The sequence below is a fragment of the Lepidochelys kempii genome, chromosome 9 (assembly GCF_965140265.1).
Source record: "Lepidochelys kempii isolate rLepKem1 chromosome 9, rLepKem1.hap2, whole genome shotgun sequence".
NCBI classification, from domain to species: Eukaryota; Metazoa; Chordata; order Testudines; family Cheloniidae; genus Lepidochelys; species Lepidochelys kempii.
The window spans coordinates 178,623-203,644 of NC_133264.1; the positions used below are offsets into that span (position 1 = coordinate 178,623).

A 25,022-nucleotide genomic window follows, 5' to 3' on the forward strand; every position below is an offset into this window, starting at 1 on the left:
AGGAATTGTGGGGGAGTCGCAGGGTGATTGCAGGGGGGTTGTGGTACTGCCACCCTCACTTCCGTGCTGCTGCTGCTGGCAGCGCTGCCTTCAGAGCTGGGTGGCCAGAGAGCGGCGGCTGCTGGCTGGGAGCTCAGCTCTGAAGACAGTGTCACCACCAGCAGCCGCGCAGAACTAAGGATGGCCTGGTGTGGTGTTGCCACCCTTCCTTCTGCACTTCTTCCTGCAAAGCTGGGCTCTCAGTCAGCAGCCGCCGCTCTTCGGCCACCCCGCTCTGAAGGCAGCCGCGCAGAACTAAGTGTGGCATGGTCTGGTATTGCCACCCTTCCTTCTTTGCGGCTGCTGCTGGCGGGGCGCTGCCTTCAGAGCTGGGTGCCTGTCCAGCAGCCGCCGCTCTCCGGCCGCCCCGCTCTGAAGGCAGCACAGAAGTCAGGGTGCAGTACCACAACTGCCCTAAAATAACCCTGTGAGCCCCCTGCGACCGCCTTTTGGGTCAGGGCCCCCAGTTTGAGAAATGCTGGTCTCTCCCGTGAAATCTGTTTAGTATAGGGTTAAAGCACACAAAAGACCAGATTTCACGTGTTTTTCATGGCCGTGAATTTGGTAGAGCCCGACACATGGCATATGATAAATTATGTAGCACATTTTCATTAGGATTGCCAGACACTGAAACGCAGCCATCCTTGGGACTGATAGCACAGCCGTTTTATGCCAGCAACAGTATGTAACTGCTTTGAGGAGAGGACAGAAACAATGTTTTCATCTGAATTACAGAGAGGAATTTAGTTGAGCAGAATGTAGTTACTTGTGTTGGAATTTGAACAGAATACTGGGATTAATACCCTTTCTCTTGTGAACAGTGCCATAGGAGTTTTGATCGGAAGTAGGCAGGGCCTGTATTTTGTCTCATTTGACACATAACACCCTATAGTAGCATAGTACAGCTCAACACCATGCTGAAGCATTATGGATTCATAGATATTATGGCCAGAAGGTGCCTTTGTGATCATCTAGTTGAACCTTCTGCAAAATGTAGGCCGTAGGAATTCCCTGAATTAATTCCTACCTCAAGTCAATAGCTGTGGCAGAACTAGAGCATACTTATCTTTATTTAAGGATTTCCAGTAATGGAGAATCCACCATAACCCTTGGTGAGTTTTTCCAATGCTTAATTACCCTCACTGTTAATAATCTTTGGCTTGTTTCTAGTCTGAATTTATCTAGCCTCAACTTTCAGCCATTGGATCTTGTTATACCTTTGTTTGCTAGACTGAAGAACCCTCTACTATCAAATGTATGTTCTACATGTAGACACTTAGGGAGTGTGATCAAATGACCCTGTGACATACTATACCTTGGGGGAGCGTCTTTTAACCCCCATATTCCTCATCTGTATATAACTGTGATATTAAGCATACAAAGCATGCCTCGTAAGATATCAGGGGAAAGGTTATGATCTGCTGAAGGTCATTTCTCTATCCATACATGTATATCATTGATGCATATGAAGTTATGAGAACTGTGTTGTATGGGTGTCACTAAAACATGCTGTAAGTTGGGGAATCAGCCAGATAGTAGCTCCCCAGAGGCAACAGCAAGGAAAGTAACCAACGTCCAGGCAGGGTGTCAAACAACCCATCTACAACCACTGTCCAGCAAGGGAGCTACAATTCAATGACTCACCTCTGGTGCCAAGGGACCAGACTCAAAGAAACCTGCCTATGAGGCTGAGGTGACAGTGTCACACTCAGAGCGGATGCAGAAGAGTGGCCAAACTCTGACCACACTCCACTGGGCTCTTCAGAGTCAGGGAACATCCCTTCTCGGTCCGCTGCTTCTTATGATTTTTCTTTGGCACTGGTGAAGGAGAATCGTGCCGAGAATCTCTCATGATGGGAGAAGCACTCCTCACCGATGATGAGGTACTGGATGCAGAATCAGACCACCTCAGCTCCAATGAGGGATGGAGCGCCACCTCCATCAGGTGGAACGTCAACCTGTCCTCCCTATCCTTCTCTGTATGGGGCTCGAAATCCTGACAGATCTGGCAGCAGTCCCCGATATGAGGCACGTAAGACAACAGGAGAGCAGGACACTCTTAGGCACAGATTTGCTGCAGGAGGCACAGGGCTTGAGACCCAGGGACCAAGGCATGCCCCGGCACTGGGAGTGGACAAAAAACTCTGCTAACAGTGCGAAAAGCGCCAACTAACTATATACAACTAATCTACAACAGTCCAAACCAGAAAATTAAAGAACTGGGATAGGGAAACAAGGGAAAAGGACTAAACTAAGGCCACCGAGTAAGGGTTTGTCTACACTGGCACTTTCGTCGCTAACACTTCCGTCGCTCAGGAGTATGAATGACAAAAGCGTTAGTGACGAAAAGTGTTGGTGTGAACAGCACTTCGCTGGCGGGACCTGTGCTCCGGTGATGAAGCTACGGCTCCTCAGAGGTAGTTTTATTTTGTCGCCGGGAGAGCTCCCTCCCGGGGATAGTGGCCATGCAGCGCACCATACAACAGTACAGCTGCACCGTCGTAAGGTGTGCAGTGCAGACGTAGCCGAAGGGTTTACCAAAGTAAGAACAGCTGTTCCAGCAACTGTCACGGGTGGTAAGGAGGAACTGAGGTGGTGCGGAGCCAGCCGGGCCCCTTATAAGCACATGGCACTAAAGGGCGCTAGAGCTGGCCCCCTGGATACCACGGAGGGAAAAATTCGCTGGTGACTGTGCATGCAGCACGTGTGCATCTAACGTGGAATGGACATGAGCAAGCGCTCAAAGAAGAAGAGACCTGAACAATTGAGAGGGAAAGGGATTAGCTCCTGGTTGTTTAAAACAATTAACACCTGACAAACAAACGGGAGAAAAGCTCCATGAAATTGAATTAAACACCCCTATCCTTTCAAATGAAAGTGGAGAGACCTCCATCTCTAGTTCTTCCATCTTGCCAAAACTCCTCCAGCAAAAACAAAGAAGAGAACACATGCCACTCCTGATGGGTAAAAAGGAAGCACAAAAACATTTAAAAAAACAATAAAGAAAAGGCAGTAAGAGACAAAAGCTTTTTTCTTTTGTAAGAAAAACGTACCATCTAAAAGCCTCACTAAGTGACACCTCCAAAAGTGACTAGTGATTTTGAGGGGTCTCAATTTTTAGGTACCCAAACTGAGATACCTTAAAGTAGCCTGATTTTCAGAAATTACTGAGCATCTAAAAGTCACATCCTTTTAACGCGTTTCAAGTTGTGTACCCCAAATCACTTGTTATTTCTTAAAATTTAGGCCACTGGTGCTTTCAGAGCTTTAGCTAGAAGGCTTTAATTTTGATTCATGCTAGTTAGTATCTGATGACAATCTCAGAACACTTTATAATTCCAGCAACAGGCAGAGAAACCCATAAAAATACAGCAAGAATGCACTCTCTTTACTAATCCAGTATACAGCCAAGATGGATTTTTTCACAATCACTGCACATTAGGCTGTACATTTACAGGATTCCCAATCTACCAATATTTTGCAGTACTTTGTTCTCTCACACATGCTTATTACTTTTAACTCCTTGCCCCAAGATCTAACCTGAATTTAATTTAACTACACTGAACTTCTTTGGCCCACATATTAGTTTTTCAATGCTCCTCTATCACATAGTTGCTCATTATTTACTGTTCCTGCCAATTTATTGTTTGCGAGCTTAATTTCTTAATTCTACATCACCTGTATTTCAGATTATCTAATTAAAGACACACAAAAATATGTTGTACAATAAACTTTATTAGCTGTTCTCCTCTTTCTGACAAATGGAATGAATAATATTGATAGGTTCTTTTAAACCATAGGTAATTTGGTTGAGAAACTGCAATGAGGCTGTCAGGAGCACATCTTTTTTTAATAAACAATTGACTCCAAAAGAACCATGAGCAAGTACCAAACAATGTTATTAATAACTGGAGTATTTTTCACCACTGATGTTAGTTCTATATTTTGCAGAAATATATTTATAATTGCTCAGCTCAGAGGCCTGTGTCTCTCCAGTGCAGGGCCACCATGGAAGATATGACACAGATGCAATCTGAGATGTACATGAAAACTGACTGTTGACTCTGAAATCTCCCATTGGTTAAAACATGCACATCACATGGAAAAGAAAAAAATCCCAAAACCAAACATCTGAAATTGTTTGTAGAAAAGAGGAGAACTTGCCCATATTTTTTTCTTGTAGCTAATATCCCCCAGATGTTTTACCCAGCCACTATACCCCATTTCATTTCACATGATTAAGGAAGATAAATTCTAATTTATATTTATTCTCAAAACAAACAAACAAACAAAAAAAGCTAGGAATAGGTGGGAAAAGAAAAATATATATATTTTATATATATGTGTGTGCAACTATGTAAAGAAAATAATTCCCGTAGATACAAGTTTATAGTTAAAGAAAGTTTTATAACAAAATAGGCAATTATTGTGAGTAAAATATTCATTTAAATCTGACACCCCTAAGGAGAGACACTATTTTAAACTACAAATCTGACTCTTTTCCTATTGCCTTAATGATCATCCATCACTGCAACTGTTTTCTGTTTTGTTGCCAAAGAAAATTTGCTATTCATTTGTAAAATATAAGCTTCCCTAGCACCTAAACATGTTTTCGACTCAGAAAAGAGTGAACTTTTGTAAGATACTGTAAATAGTGTTGCATGAGTAAGATTAAAAACATTAAATATCTTTATCCCTAGCAACTGTATATGCAAAAAATGAATAAAAATAGACTATAAGAATATCATTATGAAATTTTGAAAATGAATATCCTTTGTGAATTAATGGAAGTTAATGAATACATTAATTTGGAAATTAAACAAAAGTTACATTAACTGCCTATAAAGAAAAATATTTGCTGTGACAACAGAAAGTCAACCCACAAACTAAAACTTGAAATTAAATGCCTTGACCAACTCATACTATTATAATTAAAGCGTGCAAAGTTGCTCACGATTTACATCATTGGGTAAGATGCCTTTTCTTTCATAGGTGATGCAATTTTAAAAGAATGTATGTAAATCTTTTCTGAAAATCTCTGAAACTTACTTTCCCTTAAACATTAAGGATTTTACCATACAATTCCCCACCCCTATCTTAATAGCTGGTCAGGCCATTTGACCTTCATGTTTGAAAAATGTCAAATGAACGCTACCACACAATAACACAAATTATTCAAACTAAAAGAGACACCAAATGTAAAAAAAATATGGGAACTGCAGAATGTGATGTTTAGTGTGTGACCCACACTGGAAAGAGCTAGAGGCAGGCTCAACTGAAAAGGGTTACAAGTTGTCAATGAGTAGGTGATGTCCGTTAGAAAATGAAAACCAAAAATCTCTCAATTTTCATAATTTTTCCTTTGCTGGTACCCAGATGTAAGGCCCAGACTGTTCTTCTATGATCTGCTTCACCTGGTTGTATATCTCTTCCAGTGTGTCTCCTTGGACAATAGCTGCAAAACATAGTATTACAGTGAGCAAGCATTTTTTACTAGCTTTCACCTTGCGTGCAGACATTCTCAGCCCCCTTCCCAGGGTGGGGATTTAACCAGACTGGAGAAGTAACAGACAACACTGGGATAGTGGTTTATTGTGAGCTAAAGGTGCGTGACTGTTCGGGGGTGTAGGGCTTCCCCAAGGCCTTTGAACTAGCCAGTGTACAGTGTATAGCGTCCTGGGGTCAAGAAGGAATTTTCCCACACTGTAGATTGGCATGTGCAGCTGGGTTTTTTTTGTTTTTGTTTTTGTTTTTGTTTTTTGCCTTCCTCAGATACCTCCAAGGATTGGTTTGGGGGTGATTTGTTATTTTCTGATTTTCTTTTTTCGTTTTCTTCTAGTCCCAACTTTTGTGCAGGTATCCAGGACAGGAGGGTAAAAGAGCAGGGCTAGTTAATAATCCTAATCCAGACAAATAAATCATTGAGACTTGTAGCAAGTGAAATGGTGGTGTGAGCTTCCATGTAATGTAGATTTAGGAACTGGTCATCTGGATCACGAACCAGGACATGAAAAATAGGTCATCTGGTAGATTCTGGTTGCTAGCAGTGTCCATGATTTGGGATGGAAGGAAGGGGTTAACACATGCATTTCTCTAATCCTCTACATCTGAGGCTTGCTTTAGAAACAGTTAATAAAGTTACAATCTACACTCAGACCATACAGATTGTATATATTATCACTGAGGCTAGAGAAGCACTATAAATGAATCGAGGTGGGGTGTGTTCTGACCCAAATCAGATTAAAGTATGGTCTGATTTGAATCAGGACTAGGGTTCTTGCAACACTTTGGATCCAAATCACAAAAATCTTGATTGCAGCTTCGTCTTAACTGGGGTCTTCACCTCCAGGCTGAGAACCCACTTAATAGAGTTCAACAGGAAAAAAATGTATAATGCTGCTGTTTGGGGCAGGACACTGTATTCCTGTGTTTGTGTTAATACACACCACACTAGTACGATTACTGAGCTCTCATTACATGCTAACAGTTGCCTCTTACTCAGCTTCCTAACTCCCAAAACATTTAAAATCTATGACAGCATTTTATTTTACATTCAATGGTAACAAAGCTTCCTTAATGGCTGTTCTAATTCAATTTACTTGTCAAACCTCTTAGAAGATTCTTATTCATTTTACAATTAAAAATTTATGCCTTCTTTGTAAACACACATACATGCATTCTACATCATACCACTACCAAACATCGTTATTTCTGTTACTTGGCAAAATATTTTATCAATAGTCACTATTCAGAGCATCCCCTGTCGATATGGTGTTATAGGAACCATAGTAGTTTAAAATTATTTCTGATACTTGCATGATCATGTACACTACACATTGTACATGCTAGGTAGTATTATTAGATAAAGGTGAATTACAGGAGCTCTACTAGCTACCGGTATAATTATCAATACTGCAATAGTGCCCAAAAGTACCAATCAGAATCTCCCCAGCTCCTCAACATGTTGGTCCTTCGCTGAAGCTTGCCTCTCTATAGGGAGGATTGTTGAGAAGAGGCAATCAGGCTGTGCTAGACAGGAGACAAGGCAGAGGCAGTGAGGAGACCAACATGCAGCCAGTGTGTTTTGTGGCCAGGGCAATCATTGCCAAAGAGCCCTAGGTATTGAAGGAGAAAAGCTGGGCTATTGCAGATGGGGGTGCTGAGAAATTATTTTTTTTTAAACCAAGGGAATTAAATGTCCCAAAACTTTAAAGTTGTCCAATGCTGCCTTGTGCGCTTTTAGAATGTGGAGAGTGGCTAAATATATACCTCTGAAAACTAGGGAAGAGTTAAGGTATTACAAACTTAAAACTTCTGAAAACTAGGAATACAGAGTTAAGATACATGCCAACTTAACCTCTTTGAGTGATGCCCCAGGTCAGCTTTAACACACATGTTAGCATTCCATGTTTTCAGATAGTGCAGAGCACTCAGGGAATAGGGCACGTGATCACTGTAGGGCAGTGTCTAACACTTTATCTTTACTGACACAAAACTTTTGACTTATGTTTAGGTAAGATGTACTGAACAGAAGCTACCTACTCTTGGCTTAGGCTCAAATAGAGTTTGCTCCATAGAAACAACCCCCACTTGCTAAATTTTACAACCCCTTCATTCTCTTATACCAAGCCCCCTTCATCCTTATACATAGGGTTCCATTTAACATTAAACTTTCAGGTTTCAGAGTAGCAGCCGTTAGTCTGTATCTGCAAAAAGAAAAGGAGGACTTGTGGCACCTTAGAGACTAACAAATTTATTTGAGCACAAACTTTCGTGAAGTGAGCTGTAGCTCACGAAAGCTTGTGCTCAAATAAATCTGTTAGTCTCTAAGGTGCCACAAGTCCTCCTTTTCATTAAACTTTCACTTACCTTTTATTAAATCCACAGACCACTCTCATATCCCACCTCACTGATGATAATCCTATAGCAAGACCACCCCTATGGACTGCTACTGACACAACCGAGAGAACTAGGCACTGACTTGAGGCATAAGGGATCCCTCAAGGTACACATGCAGCAATTTTCTTTGATCACACACAGGGGAGAGGGCACGGAGAAGGGCAAGGCTGCCACAGACCACCTCATGTCACAATCACTGCTCTGCCAAGCTGTTCCAGCTAATCCCTCTACCATTCAAGACAGCTAAACCTATCAGTGAACACAGCTGGAGTGAATGTAGATAATCCCCAATGGCTATTGCCTGCTCCATGGGGGCAGAGTTAGGGCTGCCTTAGTGTGTACCTTAACTCTCTATTTCCTTGTTCTCAGAAGTTTAAGTTTGCATTACTGTAACTCTTAATTTTCTGGTTTTCAGAGGTTTAGCCACCCTTCACATTCTGGAAAGGCATGAGACACCAGTTGGTGACCTTTACGTTAAAAGTTTCCAGACTTTTAATATATAAATAAGACTAACGTTTCTAGTTTCAACAGCTAGCAAAAAGCGAAAAGTTCTCATGCTCTAAAGTATAAACTGGCACCAGCTTAAGTAAAGAAGAAATTTCGTCTCAATGTTAAACAGTGAATTGATACAAATATTTAATGAACAGTTGCAGTGCATTATGATGGTTTTACATGTTCTAAAACGTTCATCATAGACCAGTATTGGAGACAAGATATATAACTGAAGTTTATGGGCTCAGTCAGTTGTGACAATTCTTATGGTCCAGAAAACACAATTCCACGCTTTGACGGGAACTGTAATGAGGGATACAAACCTGTGAAATGTTCAGTAAATTCTTGCTCCAGTTTCATGGCTCTCTCAAAGGTCTTCCTGGCTTGCTCCTCTGTTAAACGTTTGTTCATTTCCCTGAGACGAAATACATTATAAAATAATAAGCAGTTACCAAATACTGCTGATTCTTTTGAAATAAGGTTATTAAACTGCCCTCTGAATATGAATCCTAGAAAAAAACCAGCCCCCATCCTGTTCCTGAATCTGAGATTTATTAAACTCTTGAAGGGAGACTTAAGTAAAGGGAGATAGTGGGAGTGCTGTAGACTAGCCTTCCATTTCTTGGCATCTGGAAAAGATGCTGGGGTTAACACTGAAACCCACTAAGCAACCTCAATATAAAATTAGAGGTTACCTGCCTGTAACTGGAAGTTCTTCGAGATGCATGGCCCTTGTCTGTATTCCACATGTGGGTAACGCACGTGCACCATGCGTCTTGAGTCTGGAAATTCTAACAAGCAATGTCCATTTTACACATATGTGCAGTAGCTTGCTTCGTGCTCCAGAGAGAGGGCATAAAGCATGATGCCAAAGATTCAAATGGAGGTGTGGTGATCAGTGACAGGACAAGATAGATGTCCCATTGAGGTACAGGCTTGAGAATTGGTGGAAAGGTCCTGATTAGGCCCTTCATTAATCTAACCACTGTAGGGTGAATGAGTGAAAATGGATTACCTGTCTACTGGAGGAAGAAAGGCACTGACTGTTTCAAGATGTACCCATAGTGAGCTAATGAAGAGACCCGTGTTATTTTAATAACAGGAGATAATCTAAAATGACTGGGATATCAGCAGAGTTTGAGGAAGACTGATGATGTTGAGCCCAAGCACAAAAATGTTTCCATTCAGGTTGGTAGCAGCTCCTAGTTTAATCTTTGCAACTTTGAATAAGAATGGCTTGGATGGCTGTTGAGGAAGAGAGTTCTGATGCTCATCCAAACACCAGGCCATGAGGTGAAGTGGGTATGGATTGGGATATCTGATTTAGCTTCCTTCAAAGTAAGGGGAGCCGAGAAGAGATAGATCCTAACAGGAGGATGGACTGACAGTCTCAGAAGTTCTGGGAACCAAAACTCTTTAGGTCAGTTGAGTGCTAGTGTTGGGATTTTTTTCAAGCCCATTTTTTACTTGGCTTCCTAAGAACTCAGTTCGACTCCAGCTTTCATCACTCAGGTATTTTTATTTGGCATACAGCAGTGCTATACTGAGTTGATCAGACTCAAACGCAGTGGGGATGGATGCAGGATGTATCACAGCTCCAAAATTACACAGAAACCCTCTCCATTTATGTATATTATATTTCTCATTGCATTTACTATACATTGCATTACTCATTTTTGGATTGGCTTGGTTACTTTGCAGGAACCAATTTCTGTGCACGCACTGTCCATACTTCAAATTCATTTTTACCTCATCTTTACATTTACATTTGTCCCTTGTTATATAGTTCATAGTAATTAGTTCCTCGGGTGTTCTCCCTCTTATCTTAGTTGGCTTAGACATTTTGTCGTCTTAACCTAGTGACCTATCTTATTTAGCACAAACATTTTGTTTTCAACCTGATGATTCATTTACATCCCTAATTCTATCTTCCAGAAAATGAGGCCACTCTCTATGTGTTAATTACTCACATCGGGCCAGGCCTCAGCTACATTGCTCTGCTTCTGTCTTTCTTTTTATATTAGCATTTGTTTTATTTGCATTACACATTATATATATATATATTTTGTATTACACCATTATATATATATTTATTGCCCAGCAGCACATTTCTAAGGACCACTGTGGCAGCTATTATTTGAATCACCATCAACATTGAGCTTAAAGTACAAACCAGGAGGTGCAAACTCACTTCCTCTAGTATAGCCCATCACAGTGTTTTCTCTGTCCAAACAATATTATTTCTAATTGCTTGCTGCTTGACTATTAGTTGGGCAATAGGCCCCAACTGCTTGAGTCTCCTTTGCACCAAACTAGTGGTTGTAGTAGGAAGAGGGCCTGAAACATAAACTTATGTATCAGAGGCCTGGTATGAGGCCTGAGGCCTGGGCTAAAGTAGTCAAAATTTTGCTGATATAAAGCAAAGTTAAGTTGTGAGCAGAGGCAGGCCCTGCTCACTGAATCTGGCAAGAACAGGGCTGATACTGCAGAAACACACATTCCTAAGAGGTGCTAGGCACAAGAATATATATGCAAACATATTCCAGAAAGGGGGTACCAGAACATCTCGATACCAAACACATTCCCCAAAGATAACAGGAACATGCTGACCCATCTTAAGGATAAGGTCAGGATGACAGCATGATGAATAGAGATGATTTGATCGAACCAACATGTACAAGGCAATGGGTGGTGCTCTAATATGTCAGAGGGCGGCACCCTGATACATCAGAGGCAATACGTAACTTGTTTGTGTTGGTGTATAAAGATGTATCTCAGAGAGGGTGTCTTTGGCCAGCTGAGTGGGAAATGGAAAGTCCCGCCATTCACTGAGCTGCATCCATTGTCACAGGCATACATGTGTTATAACGTATAACTGTAGACATTGATCTGGGGAGTTAGGACTGTGCTTCGTTGACAATAAACCTGGCTAGCTCCCTTTGAACCTTAATGGATCTTCTGGTCATTGGGCGGTTCGCTCGATGTCTGCTGTGTCAGCTGTCTGTGCAGAGCTGGGACGACATACAGAGGGAACACACACGTATCCAAACATCTGACGACAGCGCTGTTAATGGACAAGGGAGGCACAAGTACAAAGAGATTGGTCACCGGTGACTCCAAGTCAGTGTTGTCTGTCACATCCTTTGTCACGTTCTCCTTCATCTGCACACTAGGCCATAGGGCATGGGTTCCCATCTGAGTCAGAGAAGTGAGGTTTAGACAAAACCTATCGAGCCTCCCCAGGCACGGTGCTGTCCCTCCTGAGAAGCTGTGGTCTCCCAGAGCACATACTGTGTACCCGAGCTATACCACCTCTTTAACTCTCCTTTTAATGACTACTCAGGTGCAACCTCCTTCGCTTGTGGTCAGGTTTATATAGGCTGACCACTCAAAGAACCATCTGTGCCTGATTCATTTACAGCAGGCTGTGTTTATTTCATCTACTTATGTTGCCATTTTTATACTGGAATAGTGCTGTTTATAGGTCCCATTATCTACTGTACACTGTTAACATATACTAATTCTTTAGGATTCCCTGTTCATCTAGGAACAGCAATTATAATTGGCACACTTGAATTACTAATTTTATGTGGTGCCCAGGTCCAGCACCTTTTAGCCTTGCAAATTTTCTTTCCCAATATTATGAATTCCTTCTTCCACTAATGTGGTCCAGGTAAGTGTGCTGTCTAACAACCTTGATTACTCCCCTTGCTTTATCTTTTCTATTCCCTCCATTAAATGCATAACAAGCAGAGCTCTTAGCAGCAGAAACCACGCACCCTCAACCCTGCTGGGCATGCTCTAACTGCTGCGGCAGTATAAAAGGGAGCAGCCTAGCTCAGTCTGGGCTGACAACCGAGGAGGAAGGATACACCTCGCTGGCTCCAGCTGAGGAGCAGCCAGGTACCTGGACTGAGGGAGCAGGAGACGCTGAGGCCCAGGCACCTGTGGATGCTCTAGGGAGATTGCAGCCGCCACCTGAGGCACCCTGAGACCCCGAAGACACCCTGACTTCAGCTACAGGAGTCACGGTAGGAAGTAGCCCCAGGAGGGACTACCCAGGGTCCTGGCAACAGTCGGCGTGTTGCAGGTGGATTCCATGCCGAGTTAGTGGCGAACTGCATCGCCACTACCAGGGCCCTGGGCTGGGACCCGGTGGAGCAGGGAGGGCTTGGGTCCCCCAACCTGGTTGCCCCTCCCTTTTGGGAGGGGGGGGGGGTTCCCATCAATCCCTGCTGCTATGGACTATGGCCATTGGGTCTTGCTTCCCTGCCACCAAGGGGGGTCCTATCAATTTTGGCCATTAGGCTTTGCTTCTCTGCCATCAAGGGGAGCCCTATTGACTCTGGCCAGTAGGCCGCACTCCCCTGCCGCCCCTGGGGCACCCTACTGACTCCAGCCATTAGGCCACACTCCCCCGCAGATGAGGGGAGCCCTAGTGGTGCCAGCCATTGGATCACACAGGCCTGAAGCTGAGTCCAGTCATATTGACTTAACCGAGGGGCTACCACAACCTCATCCCCCTGTTCCATGTGACAGGGGTGGGAGGTACTGGCCCTGCAACAGAGACCCAAACTCTCATGCCTCCCAGTATGGTTGCCGCAGTGTCCCTTCTGGCTTTATACATTTTGTGGAACACTTTTTAAAAAACATTTTATGGTAGATCACCATATTTGGGATCAAGAGGAATTTTTCCCTGGGTCAGATTGGCAGAGACCCTCGGGGTTTTTCACCTTCCTCTGCAGCATGGAGCACAGGTCACTTGCAGGTTTAAACTAGTGTAAATGGTAAATTCTCTGTAACTTGAAGTCTTTAAACCATGATTTGAAGACTTCAGTAACTCAGCCAGAGGTCATGGATCTTTTTCAGGTATGGGTGGGAGAGGTTCTGTGGCCTGCAATGTGCAGGAGGTCAGACTACATGATCATGATGGTCCTGTCTGACCTTAAAATTATGAGTTTGGAGGTGCTTACTTTGGGCTGGGGCAGGGTGTAAAAAATTGTTCTTCTTAACCGCTGAGGATAGCACAAGATTCAGTGGGCTTAAATTGCAGCAACAGAGGATTAGGTTGGACATCAGGAAAAATTTCCTGACTTGTCAGGGTGCTTAAGAACTGGAATAAATTGCCTAGGGAAGTTGTGGAATCTCCATCATTGGAGATTTTTAAAAGCGGGTTAGACAAACACCTGTCAGGGATGGTCTAGATAATACTTAGTCCTGCCATGAGTGCAGGAGACTGGAGTAGATGACCTCTCAAGGTCCCTTCCAGTCCTATGATTCTATCATTTGTTACTTGCCATTAAAACAGCTGGATTTTATTTACATACATGTTTGTTAATTATTCTGAGCCTGCTAAAGTACAATTGTTTTGCCTTAGAAAAAACCCAGACTTTTTTATATGCCACAACATTCAGCACCTTTTAAAAGTGTCTATTTGGAACATATTAGACCCATAAACTCTCAAACCATACAATACCTTCCCCAGTTGTCCATTTGGGCCCACAGATACCATTCAAATGCACCCCTTGTACTTCTTCAATAGCCTCAGATACTACCCCAGTGTCCAAAGACAACACATTTTTCAGAAAGGTAGATTGATTTTGTTTAGTTCCAGATGGTGGTTTGTAGACTTTCTTTTTGTTTATTTTTATGGTGCAACTGGAGCCTGTTGTACTTCTGTGATGGTCTTAGGACTGATGCATTACCAACTGGACTGTTTCTAACCCTTGGGACCAGGTCCACACCCTTCACATTAGGGCACACAATGTTGTAAGCCTCCATCACTTCATGGCTGCAAATTTGTAAGACAAAGGGAAGAAAGCATTTCTCACTTCTTTCTTTCCTTACTTAAGTGAGCTTTGAGTTGGGTTATTTGAACCCAACTCTACCCTTTACTTCTCAGGTCTACCAAGCATACAGAGGGACCAAGCTGATTCAACACCAAGCATGAAGTGTACCACTTTGACTTTGGGAAAGGGTGGTAGGGAGCTTGATCCTGGATTATTGCTTTTAGATTCCATTTGATGCTTGGTTAGGTCTCCTTTGGCACTGAACTGCACCTTGGACTTCTGTACTTCCACCTTGTTGGTTGACACATTCTTCTTTCTCTGGTCTTATTACAAATGGCATTTTCCCTCCCAATCTAAACCAGGTGAGTTGCTCCAGTAACTTCCTCAATAAAGATGTTGAGATTTCAAGGTCCAAAATTGGTGTCTTCCATCTATCTTTTTTGGGGGTAACATATAAAAGGAATAGAAGCCTCTCCCTTGATATTGAGGTGGCACTTGATATTGTCCCTCTTCAGAGGAGAGAGTCTGCCTCCTGCTGAAGAATCAGTTAATCAAAGTGGTCCCTAAAGTGGAGTCAGGAATGGGGTTTGTGGGGAGGGAAGGAGAGAAATTGGATGGTGTAACTTTGATGGACGATTTCTAAAACCCAATCGTGTGTTGTGATAGAGTCCCAATTATGGGCAAAAAGTGAGAGACAGCTCCCAAAGACAAAGAGGGTAGAAGTGGGTGGCTTCAATAACTGTGAGCACTTGTCATCAGAAGCAGCCCTTGGCCTCTGAACCCTGTGTCTTTTAGGTGGAGGTTTAACTGGACGCTGGTGGTAGAATGTTTGAGGAGGAGGCGGCCTTGACTGTACACCTGTAGTTCGTGTTTTTGTCTTCGGGACTGGAGTATAAATTCCCAGGAAATGGAGGCTCAATCTAGACTCTTTCAATGAGTGTAGGGCCTCATGCGTTTTCTTGATAAACAAATCTGGCTTGTCAAAAGGTACGTCCTGTATGATGATCTTGACCTCTCTGGGGAACCCCAAAGAGTGAAAGACTCACACCTCATAGCTATGCCAGTGGCTAAGCTTGTAAGGATGTTTCTGACACTATCTTGCCTTTCTTGATAGAAGGATTGTAATTGGGTTCCACTCTTTTTGAGATGGCCTTTCCCATTTCCAAGATGCTTGGAGGCAGATCACTACATACAAGTGGATCACAGAGGTCTTAACATCAGGCTACATCATTCACTTTAGGTCTCTCCCTCCTTTCCCTGACCCTCTCCTGGGAGCCCTCTCATAAGCTTTTACTGAGACAAGAAATAGACTCGTTCCTTCGATTAGGAGAGATAGAGCCAGTCCCAGCTCCTCACAAAGGAAAGGGGTTCTATTTGAGGTATTTCCTTGTGCCAAAGAAGGATGGAAGGTGCAGACACATTTTGGATCTAGGGCTACTAAACAACTTTGTAAAGTCTCAAAAGTTCAGGATGGTGACTCTGGCAGCTATAATCCTTTCAGTAGAGGCAGGAGATTGGTTTTTGGCCCTCCACCTACAAGATGCTTATATCCATATAGCCATACACCCACAGTTCTCCTTCACATAAAGAACTCCCTTGACTGGTGGAAAAATCAACTCAACGTTGGTGCAGGCATTCCTTTCGTTTACCCAACTCTAGCAACAACTGTGACAACATATGCATCCCTATTGGATTGGGGAGCTTACCTCGATACACTCATGGCTCAGGATAGATGGTCACCTCAGGAAACCACTCTCCACATGAACCTGTTGAAACTCAGGGAAGTCTGGACTGCTTGCCTTCATTTTCTATCCCTCATCAGGGGAAAATCAATCAGGATCACGATAGACAACGTGGCCTGCATTTTCTAGATCAACAAAAAAGGAGGAGCACGATCTCCCTCCATGTGCACAGAAGCAATAGAGTAAAGCCCAACAGATCCAAATTTCAGCCATCTATCTCACTAGTGTTCAGAACACCACTCCACTGCCTATACTATAAGCAGGCATTTCTCCCAGGACTGTGAATGGGAACTGGAGTCTCAGTTTCTCCATGGTATATTCCAAAATTGGTGATTTCCAGAGGTGGGACCTCTTTGTTACCTCCAGGGGACCACTTGTACCCAATGCCATGGGCTCCCCTCAGCCACTTGGCCCCTCCTTTTGGCTCTGCTGAGGCTTATGGGACTCCTATTGCAGATGCCACAACTCCATTTTTGAGTCACACCACACATTGCCTACTCAGCATCCACTGGATCCATCAAAATACAAGGAGGAGGATGTTGATCTGCATCCTCAGGTACTGATGGTACTAACAGAATCTCATCCTCATCTCTGGATGAAGCAGTCACTCTATCCTCACCATCTCCACCAGGCAACCAGAGACAGTACTAGGAGCTACCTCAGAAGATAGCCAATAACCTTGAGATCTCATTAGCGAAGGTCCAGGACCCACAACACTGACTCCTGGATATTCTGCAGCCTACAGGTCCTAGCAAGGTGGCACTCTCAGTTAATGAGTCCATCTTGGAGCCAGCTAGAGTGGACTGGTATACCCCAGCCTCTTGCACTGCCATACACAAAGGGTTGAGAGATAATATTTCATGCCCACCATGGGAGCCAAATTTCTTTTCTCCCTCCAGCACTCAACTCTCTGGTGGTACAAGCAGCGATGGAGAGAAAAAGGTCACAACATCAGAAGACCACTCCACCTGACAAGGGTTCAAAGAGGTTGGACCTTTTGGGAAGAAAGGGGTGTTTTGTTTTGTTTTCCTCTGGAACCCTGCAGTTCTGTGTCACTATCAGGCCTTGTTAGCAAAATATGATTTTAACAATTACTCCAGACTCGCAGACTTTAAGACAAGCTTCCCAATCAGGATAGATCCCCATGAGTGGGCTGTGAAGAGGAACAACATTAATCCTCTCGATACTTATCTACTAACTAGCTAGCTCACAACTATCTCATACACACTAGTACTAAACTATAAACAAGAAGCTAGCCAAGGCATGCTCAAGGCAGACACAGTAGGGTTCCATCTCCGGCTGAGGGGTTGAGAAGGATCTAAGGACAGTTCACCTGTGCAGGCCTATAAAGTCTGCAAGTCTGGGTTCTTCGGTGGTGTGTGGCACAAGGAGGTATAGGACATATATAGGCCAAATTGATTCTGCTAACAGAAAATCTCCAATCAAGGGCTCGAGAAGTGCATGTGCACATGAAGGGACTAGAGTGGAGCACCCCTAGATACACTACTCAAAGAAGAAAAGATGGTTCCTGTCTCACTGAAGTAGTCTCATCTTCCAGTGTGGCAATGTCCCTGGAAGGATCAGGCTAGAGAAGAGAGGGTGACTGGGGGAGAGGGAGATAGATATCCTCCAGGGAAGTGTAAGTGTCCATCCATTCTGGTGTTTTGGGTGTTCCGATGAATGGGACTGACAGTTCCGATGTGTCCCAAAAGATTGCAGTTGGGTGGCCCTTTGAGAGACGGGCCAGTACCGCCGAAGAGTCAGGTCCTGCACTCTTAGATGGAGCTAGCAGATGTCAGTCCTTGTGCTTAGGAGTCAGAGCCACTGATGGATCCTTTTTCTTTTGCACTTTACCCTCCTGACTCAGGGTTTTCAGTGTTCCTGAGCCTTTAGGATCTACATGTGAAGGCTTACCCGACCTGATCAGGAAGGGATCTCATCTTTTATGAACAGATCTGGATGGGGATCTGTCCTTGTGACTGTGAGAGTGCAGCCTACTTTCACTGGAAGCATTGCATGAGGAGTCCTTGAGCTTAGCAGCAGTAGTCTCAGCTCCCAAGCTCGTGCTTGGAGGGACGCTGTTTGCCTCTTGAGGCCAGTGTAGAGTGCAAGCATCCTGCCTCGCATCAGAGTGTGGTCTCAGCCTTTTCCATAAGGTGTTTCTTCAGTTGAAGCTCAGAAGCTTTGCGTGTTCACGGAGGAAAGGAAAGACAGATACTGCACTTTGCAGATACCCAAATGGTAGAGGCAGCTTTGGTGTTCGTTGTTCACAGTGAAGGAGCAAGGGCAAGAGAGAAACTTCCTGAAATCCAGGACACTGGGCATAGCCCCAGACTCTGGAGAGGGACTCCCCAGTATGGGAAAAGAATTATACTAACTATACTATATTAAGTAAAACTATTTACTATATCTATTTATAGGCTATAAAGAGAAAACTGGAGAAATCTGTGGACACAGGGATTCTGACTCAGGTCATGCAGCTGTAAGAAGGAACTGGGGAGGATTTAGCTTGCACTGTCTCCTATGCCCACAGTCTGGAGCAAAAGGAGAACTACTGTGCATGTTTGGGCCAATGGATGCGGCTTGTTAGAATTTCCAGTCTCTGGTGGATGGCAAGTATGAGTACCCAACTGTGAAATACATATAGGAACTAGGAATTGAAGAACCACCCAGCCTTAAAATCCCCTTGGGAATTCAATGTAGAAAGTTACATACACAAAACAATTTTTTTTAAAAGTGGGTTTTATATTATCTTTCAAATGATTTATAGATATGTTTTAAAAAACCTTCACCATCTTCGAAACAATTGAGCTTCAGGTACATTGTTTTTACTCACATGATGTTTTCCACTGATTTGGGTTTAATAAAAATGGAGATTGGGTACAGCTGGGCTATCTGCAACCTCTTGATCGCATTGCCAGAGACATCAAGAATGCAGTGTTTCCCCTAAAGCAGAAGGGGGCGGGGGAGAAGAAGGGAAGAGCGAAAAAAGTAAAGTCCTCAAGTTACACATGTGCATATTACATGCAATTTAGAAGTGAAAGCCTGGCCCCAATGAAATCAGTGGGAGTTTTGCCATTGACGTCAATGGAATCAGGATTTCATCATCCTAACAGTTTCCAGTTGCTGTCAAATTTATTTCAGTAGTACCCACTGATTAAAAAAATTATATCTAAGGATAAGGCATTATTCCAGTCAAAACTCCAGCCTTTAGAGTTGTGTTGGCCTTAACTAATTCTAATTGAATACGGGTTGATAACACTTTGCTTTATAACTGGAAGTGACACTGGCCTAGCTGTACAATGCCCTATTTTTCACATATCTGTCACATATGTAATGCAGTGTCAGTATTTCAAGAAATTACCTTGCCTTTTAATATTGGTTGGGGATTTTATTCTCTCAGTTTTAAATATACTAGAGAGTTGCACATTTTGTTCCTTCTAAGCACACTAGGCTTAGTGAATAGCACATACCAGGTGCTCCTTGCATTCCTCCATTCGTCCCACAAACTCCATAGGTGTCACCCACCTTTCTCCCTTTATTTCAGGGAAGTCTGTCCCAATGTAATCACCTTCACTGTTAAAATTTGTGCCTTATTTCTAATCTGAATTTGTCTTCGATTTCCAGTCATTAATTCTTCTTATGCCTTTCTCCACTGGATTAAATAGCCCTTTAGTACCTGGTATTTTTTCCCCATAAAGGTATTAATACACTAATCAAATTACTGCTCAATTTTTTTTGCATTTCATTTTGCATGTAGTCCTTTAAATCTCACACAGTAAGGCTTTTTTTTTGCAGCTTCTGAATAATTTTTGTTTTCCTTCCATACACTCTCCAATTTTTCAGCATCCTTTTTAGGATGTGGACACCAGAACTGTATGTAGTATTCCAGAATTGATCTTTCCTATTCTGTATACAGAGGTGAAATCACTTCCTTACTTTTGCTCACAATGCTCCCGTGTTTATATAGCCAAAGATTGGATTAGCTCGTTTTGCTACAGCATTGTATTGGAAGCTTATGTTGTTTGTTTACTATGATCCCTAAATCATTTTCATGCATTTGGCTTTATTAAAAACACATTTTGTTTGCATGGACGCAGGTTATCAAGCACTTCAGACAGTTCTGTATATTACTGCCCTGTCTTCATCATTATTTACCATTCCATCAATCTCTATCATCTGCAAATTTTATGTGCATTGATTTTACATTTATTTGCAGTGAAAAATATTGAATAATGTCAGGCCTATCAACAATCTCCATGGAACTTCATTAGGAACACCCCCATTCGATGATAGCTGCCCTCTGACTACTATTTTTTGATATCTATCAGCTAGTTCTTAAACCAGTTACCGTGTACTTTACTGAAATTGTATAGTGCTTAGTTTTTAATCAGAATGTCATGCGGTACTAAGTCAAGCGCCATTCAAAGCTCTAAGTATATCACATCTCTGCAGTTACCTTTATCAACCAAACGTGCAGAATGCAAGTTTGAAGAAGATGGAGTACATGTTGCTTTTTGGTATTTATTAGAGATGGATTACGAAGTGTTAGGAGCGTGTTACTGACAGCACTGTAGGCAATATGAACATTGAAAGGAATGCCAGGGGTCTTTCCCCTTAACTTCTTATTTCCATTCTTTTAAGGTTTTGGGTGGATGAGGTGTATCCTGATGTAACTTTGTCATTAAATGCACTTTTTGTTTGTGAATAGACAAGGTCTTAGTAATATGAGATGTCACTGTATCACTCTGCTGTTAAATCCTTGCTAGAGAAAATAGATCTTTGTGTGTGAAGGAGCAAGGTTTTTCTGTACATAATCGTATTAAAATAGTGGATAGAATTGGTTGTGTGTATATGTATATGTATGTGTGTGTGTGTGTGTGTGTATGTGTATATATATATATATATATGTATATATATAGTATTCCTATTCTCTGTTTATAATTCTATGTATTTATGCTATTTATTATGCATGTTCAGAGGAGCATGGTATATAAATGAGGACCTACCCATATAGCTGTGAAACTTAAAAATATAAATTCAAAAAATAGAAGTCAGACACTAGCACTAGATTTACCTTTTCTGCTACTTCCCGCACTGACTGGACACTTGTTCCATAAAGGTGATTGTTGTACTGGCCAGCCTCAATGAATTTGTGATCCTGAATATCCTTCTCCATTTGCTCTCGAGAGGTGACAAAGTGGTAATCCCGTCCATCCACCTCATAATCTCGTTTTGGTCTGGTAGTATCTTTAAAGATAAGTAAAAAGCTCTCTAACAAAGCTACAACTTTCACCACAAATTAAATGTTTTCTACAATACTTGGTGGCAAATATTTCCAGAGAATGTCTTCCATTTATACTTTAAAATTGTTAAATGAGAAATGGATACAAATTTCACACTTAAATAATTCTAGGAGGTAAAGACATGTCACAATATAAAAATTATTGAACTCAACACAGAGAGGTCACAGTAGGACTATGACAGAGCTTATTTGATTAAATTCGCTATGGTATTTGCTGGGACTTACGTGGAACGCATGATCCAAATTTGTCTGGAAATTCTGAGATTAAATCATCATTTATTCTGTCTTTCATGGGTCCCAAAACAATCACTGGCCGAGTGTAATTGACTGTTAAAGATAGATTGATAATGTTTCTTCATTATAGTCTGATCATTAAAACACCTTCAAATTTCACCAAAACAAGCTTTATTATAATTCTGATTATAGATTAGTTATATTATATTATACCATTAAGATACAGTTAAAACATACAAAATTTATTCCTGGTGGGAGAAATTATTGAAGGTTGTAGGCCAATTTATACTCCTGGGGGAATTCTGTGTCACTGCGTGTACAAAGAATTCATGTCCCCTGCAGATTTCTTTGCTTCTCCACATAAAAAATGACTTTCTGACAGGGTAGCAAAGGGAAGCTGCAAGAGCAGTCATGCACCACTCCCTAGCAGCGCAGGTACATCGTTTCAGGCAACTGGCAGAGAGATAAATCACCGCAGGGCTGGGGACACCCCAGCCAGTGGCTTCTATCCTGAACCAGGATCAGCTACTAATCCCAGCTGGGCTGGAGGCAGGAGAGGACAGGACTTCCTCTTCCCCTGCAAGGAGTTGCTTGCGCTGTGTCAGACCCACCTCCAGAAACCTCCCCCAGCTGCAGGAAGCTCAGCATCCTTCCCTGCTTCCTGCCCCCATCTCTTCTCAGCTGTGGGGCGAGGGGTCACTGTACAGGGAGCTGCTCCCCCATCCACCTAACCCCCCCGTTCATCTGGACCTCCCATACCCAGACACCCTTGCCAAGCCTCAGCTGGTACATCCAGAACCCCCCTAGCCCTCCATACTTAAACTTCACCCCACTGAATCTCAACCCCTGCACCCAGATCCCCTACCACCCAACCCTGCACCCAAACCACCCCCCACAGAGCTCCCTGCAATCAAACCCCACCCTGATGAGCTGTACCCCTTGCACCACCCTGAGCCCCCACATGCAGAACCCCACACCACTGAACCCAACAAGCTGCACCCAGACCCCCACCAAACCCAACTTCCCCAGCACTGAGACCCCCACACCCAGACCCCCCTGCTGAGCCCCAACCACCTTCACCTGGAAGCCCCTTGCAGAGTCCCATTGCCCCTGCACCTGGAACCCCCAATGAGCCTCTGCGCATCCAGATCTCCCCACATCTAGACCCTGCACTCAGTTGCCTGCACCCAGATTGTTCCACACAGAATCCTTTCACCTCACACCTGGATCTCCCAACACTGAGCCTGCCTGCTCCACACCTGGTGTGCCTGGCACAGAGGGGCAGGGCCCGAGGGTGTGCCTGGGGCAAGCCCAGGTCTTGTGCTGTGTCAGCGTTGGGTGAAGCCTCACCGCTGAGTCCGTACCCTGGGGATGGGGGGGCTGCAGGGTTATTTTTATTATTTTTGTTATTTAGTAACAAATAAAACTAGCAGAATTTTACAATATTATGCACAGAATTTTTAATTTTTTGGCACAGAATGCCCTCATGAGTAAATCTATACTGAAGTCAATGTGAGCTGCTGAGTGCTCCACAGCTTGGAAAAATTTATCACTTATTTACATGGTAAAGGGCAAGATTTTCAAAAGAGCTCATCATCCATCAGCTACATTTATGAATCTAAATATAGTTGCTGTATTTTCAGACTTGCTATTCTGAGAACAATGGGACCTGCAAGATGCTGAGTCTGACAAACATTGCAAATATCTTTGGGGACCAAATTGTATTACGTGTATGAACGGTTTATGTATGCAGCTCTGCGATGGCAGGGAGAGTTGCCAGAGCTTTACCAGGAACTATGACCAGTGGGGGATGATTAAGGTGAATCCCTTAGTCTTAAATACCTCCAGAGAGGTACCATTCCCTGGGGAGGCTTGCATATAATGGTTCAAACCGGATTTTGCAGACACCAACAGAAAAAGAAAGGGCTTTTCATTTAAAGCCAGATTTAAACTGACTCAGTGCCTTCTTTCTGATCCAGCAAATGGACAGGACCCTCTTGTCCAAGGGCCCCCAACTCCTGCGGAAGGCTTGGAAAGACTTTGGCCTATTAGGGCCCTTTAAGAGAGACGGGTAACCTCTCATAAGCTTTTAGCATGTGTATCAGAACTTTTTTTTTTTTTTTTTAAATTCTCTTTAATGATTTTACCCTAAGAATAAAGATTCTTGCTTAGAAAGAGCTGTGTAGTAACTTGTAACTGCTGGCAATGCCCTCATAGCCCTCAAAGAGAGAAAGCAAAGCATAAGTGCTGGCCTAGAGGCAAACTGGCTCGCTGGGGATATTGCAGTGTAAGGCAGGGAGCTGTGCAGCCTTAAAACACCAGTTAGAAGGGAGAGAGATATGGGTCTCCACACAAGAGAGGTAATGGCCAGGAGTCAGAAACCTTAAGTGGGTGCCATTGAGGGATCATGGAGGGAGAATTCAGGTGCAGTTATCTTGACACTGAGCATGATGCTGATTCTGAGAAATCTTAGGTTCTCTGAAGACTCCCCCTGAAGATCTCTGAGGATCAGGATAATTTTTAAAAGTACAAAAGCTTTATTTTGCTATAACTTTAAAGTGGACACTTTATTTCTGATGTACTTTACAAATGCTATTTTAATTATATACTGCACATGCAGAGTATTCTGAACAGACAGCCCTTTTACTTTCAGATTACAAATATCTGGTATAGATCCCGAACAACTCAACACCCAGTACCTCAGAAAATCAGTCCACAAATCTATAGCTATTTGCCTTTGTTCTGACCCCTTTCTAAGTCTGCAAAGAATGAAATGGTGGTTGCACCTAGACATAACTTAAAAATGTTAAAAAGCTGAGCAGGAATTTTGGCCAGTTCAAAATTAATTGTTATCCTATTAAGTTTTACAACATTTTGACGCTCCCCCCCCATTTTCAGACACATTTTTGAAGCAAATGAAAGTGGTCATGCAAAAATGCTGGGGTGGAAAGAGATATTTAGAGTAGGAACAAATAGCCTCCCTTTTTCACTAAAAGTTTTCAAAAACCAAAACATTTAAAATATTTAAATGTTTCTGTGAAAAGTTCAATTTTTGAAAAATAGTCAAATTCAGTGGAAAAAAATATTTTTACCAGCTACAGTTGGAACTTTAAACAGGTCAATAATTCAGTGAAATATTACTTTTTTTTTGCTGTTCTGGAACCGGGAAATGGAATTAGAGCAGATTGGAAGATATTAGAATATTTAAAAATAGGTAATCAAGCTCTAGGATCTGATAGGATTCAAATTCAGATAAAACTCTTAAAAATAAATTATCCCTGTGTAAAGTCAGTGGTGTATAGATATTACTAGCGACTAGCACTCATTAGTATTAGTGCCATTATAATGTATGTACTGGAATAATATTGTAATTCATATACTGTATAATAGATTTTTGGGGTGTTAAGTGTAATGTCAGTGTCTAGGGCAAGGGTGGGCAATCTTTTTGGCCCGAGGGCCACATCTGGGTGGGGAAATTGCATGCAGGCTGGGGTGGGGGTTGACGTACAGGATGTGTGGGAT

The 25,022-nt window shown here is 42.7% G+C and overlaps 1 protein-coding gene across 43 annotated transcripts in view; it reads right to left on the bottom strand.

The window, feature by feature from the left end:
- Positions 1-3,756: 3,756 nt before the first annotated feature.
- The window catches only part of DLG1 (discs large MAGUK scaffold protein 1), a 441,602-nt gene continuing 420,336 nt past the window's right edge, over positions 3,757-25,022 (bottom strand). For all 43 annotated transcript variants that reach the window (XM_073358919.1, XM_073358923.1, XM_073358918.1 and 40 more), the window contains 5 exons: positions 21,492-21,593; positions 21,039-21,211; positions 18,798-18,907; positions 8,754-8,845; positions 3,757-5,494 (listed from right to left, as the gene is read on the bottom strand). In XM_073358919.1, the coding sequence (XP_073215020.1) occupies positions 5,388-5,494; positions 8,754-8,845; positions 18,798-18,907; positions 21,039-21,211; positions 21,492-21,593 (584 nt within the window). In that variant the 3' untranslated portion in view covers positions 3,757-5,387. The remainder of the gene's footprint in view (positions 5,495-8,753; positions 8,846-18,797; positions 18,908-21,038; positions 21,212-21,491; positions 21,594-25,022) is intronic.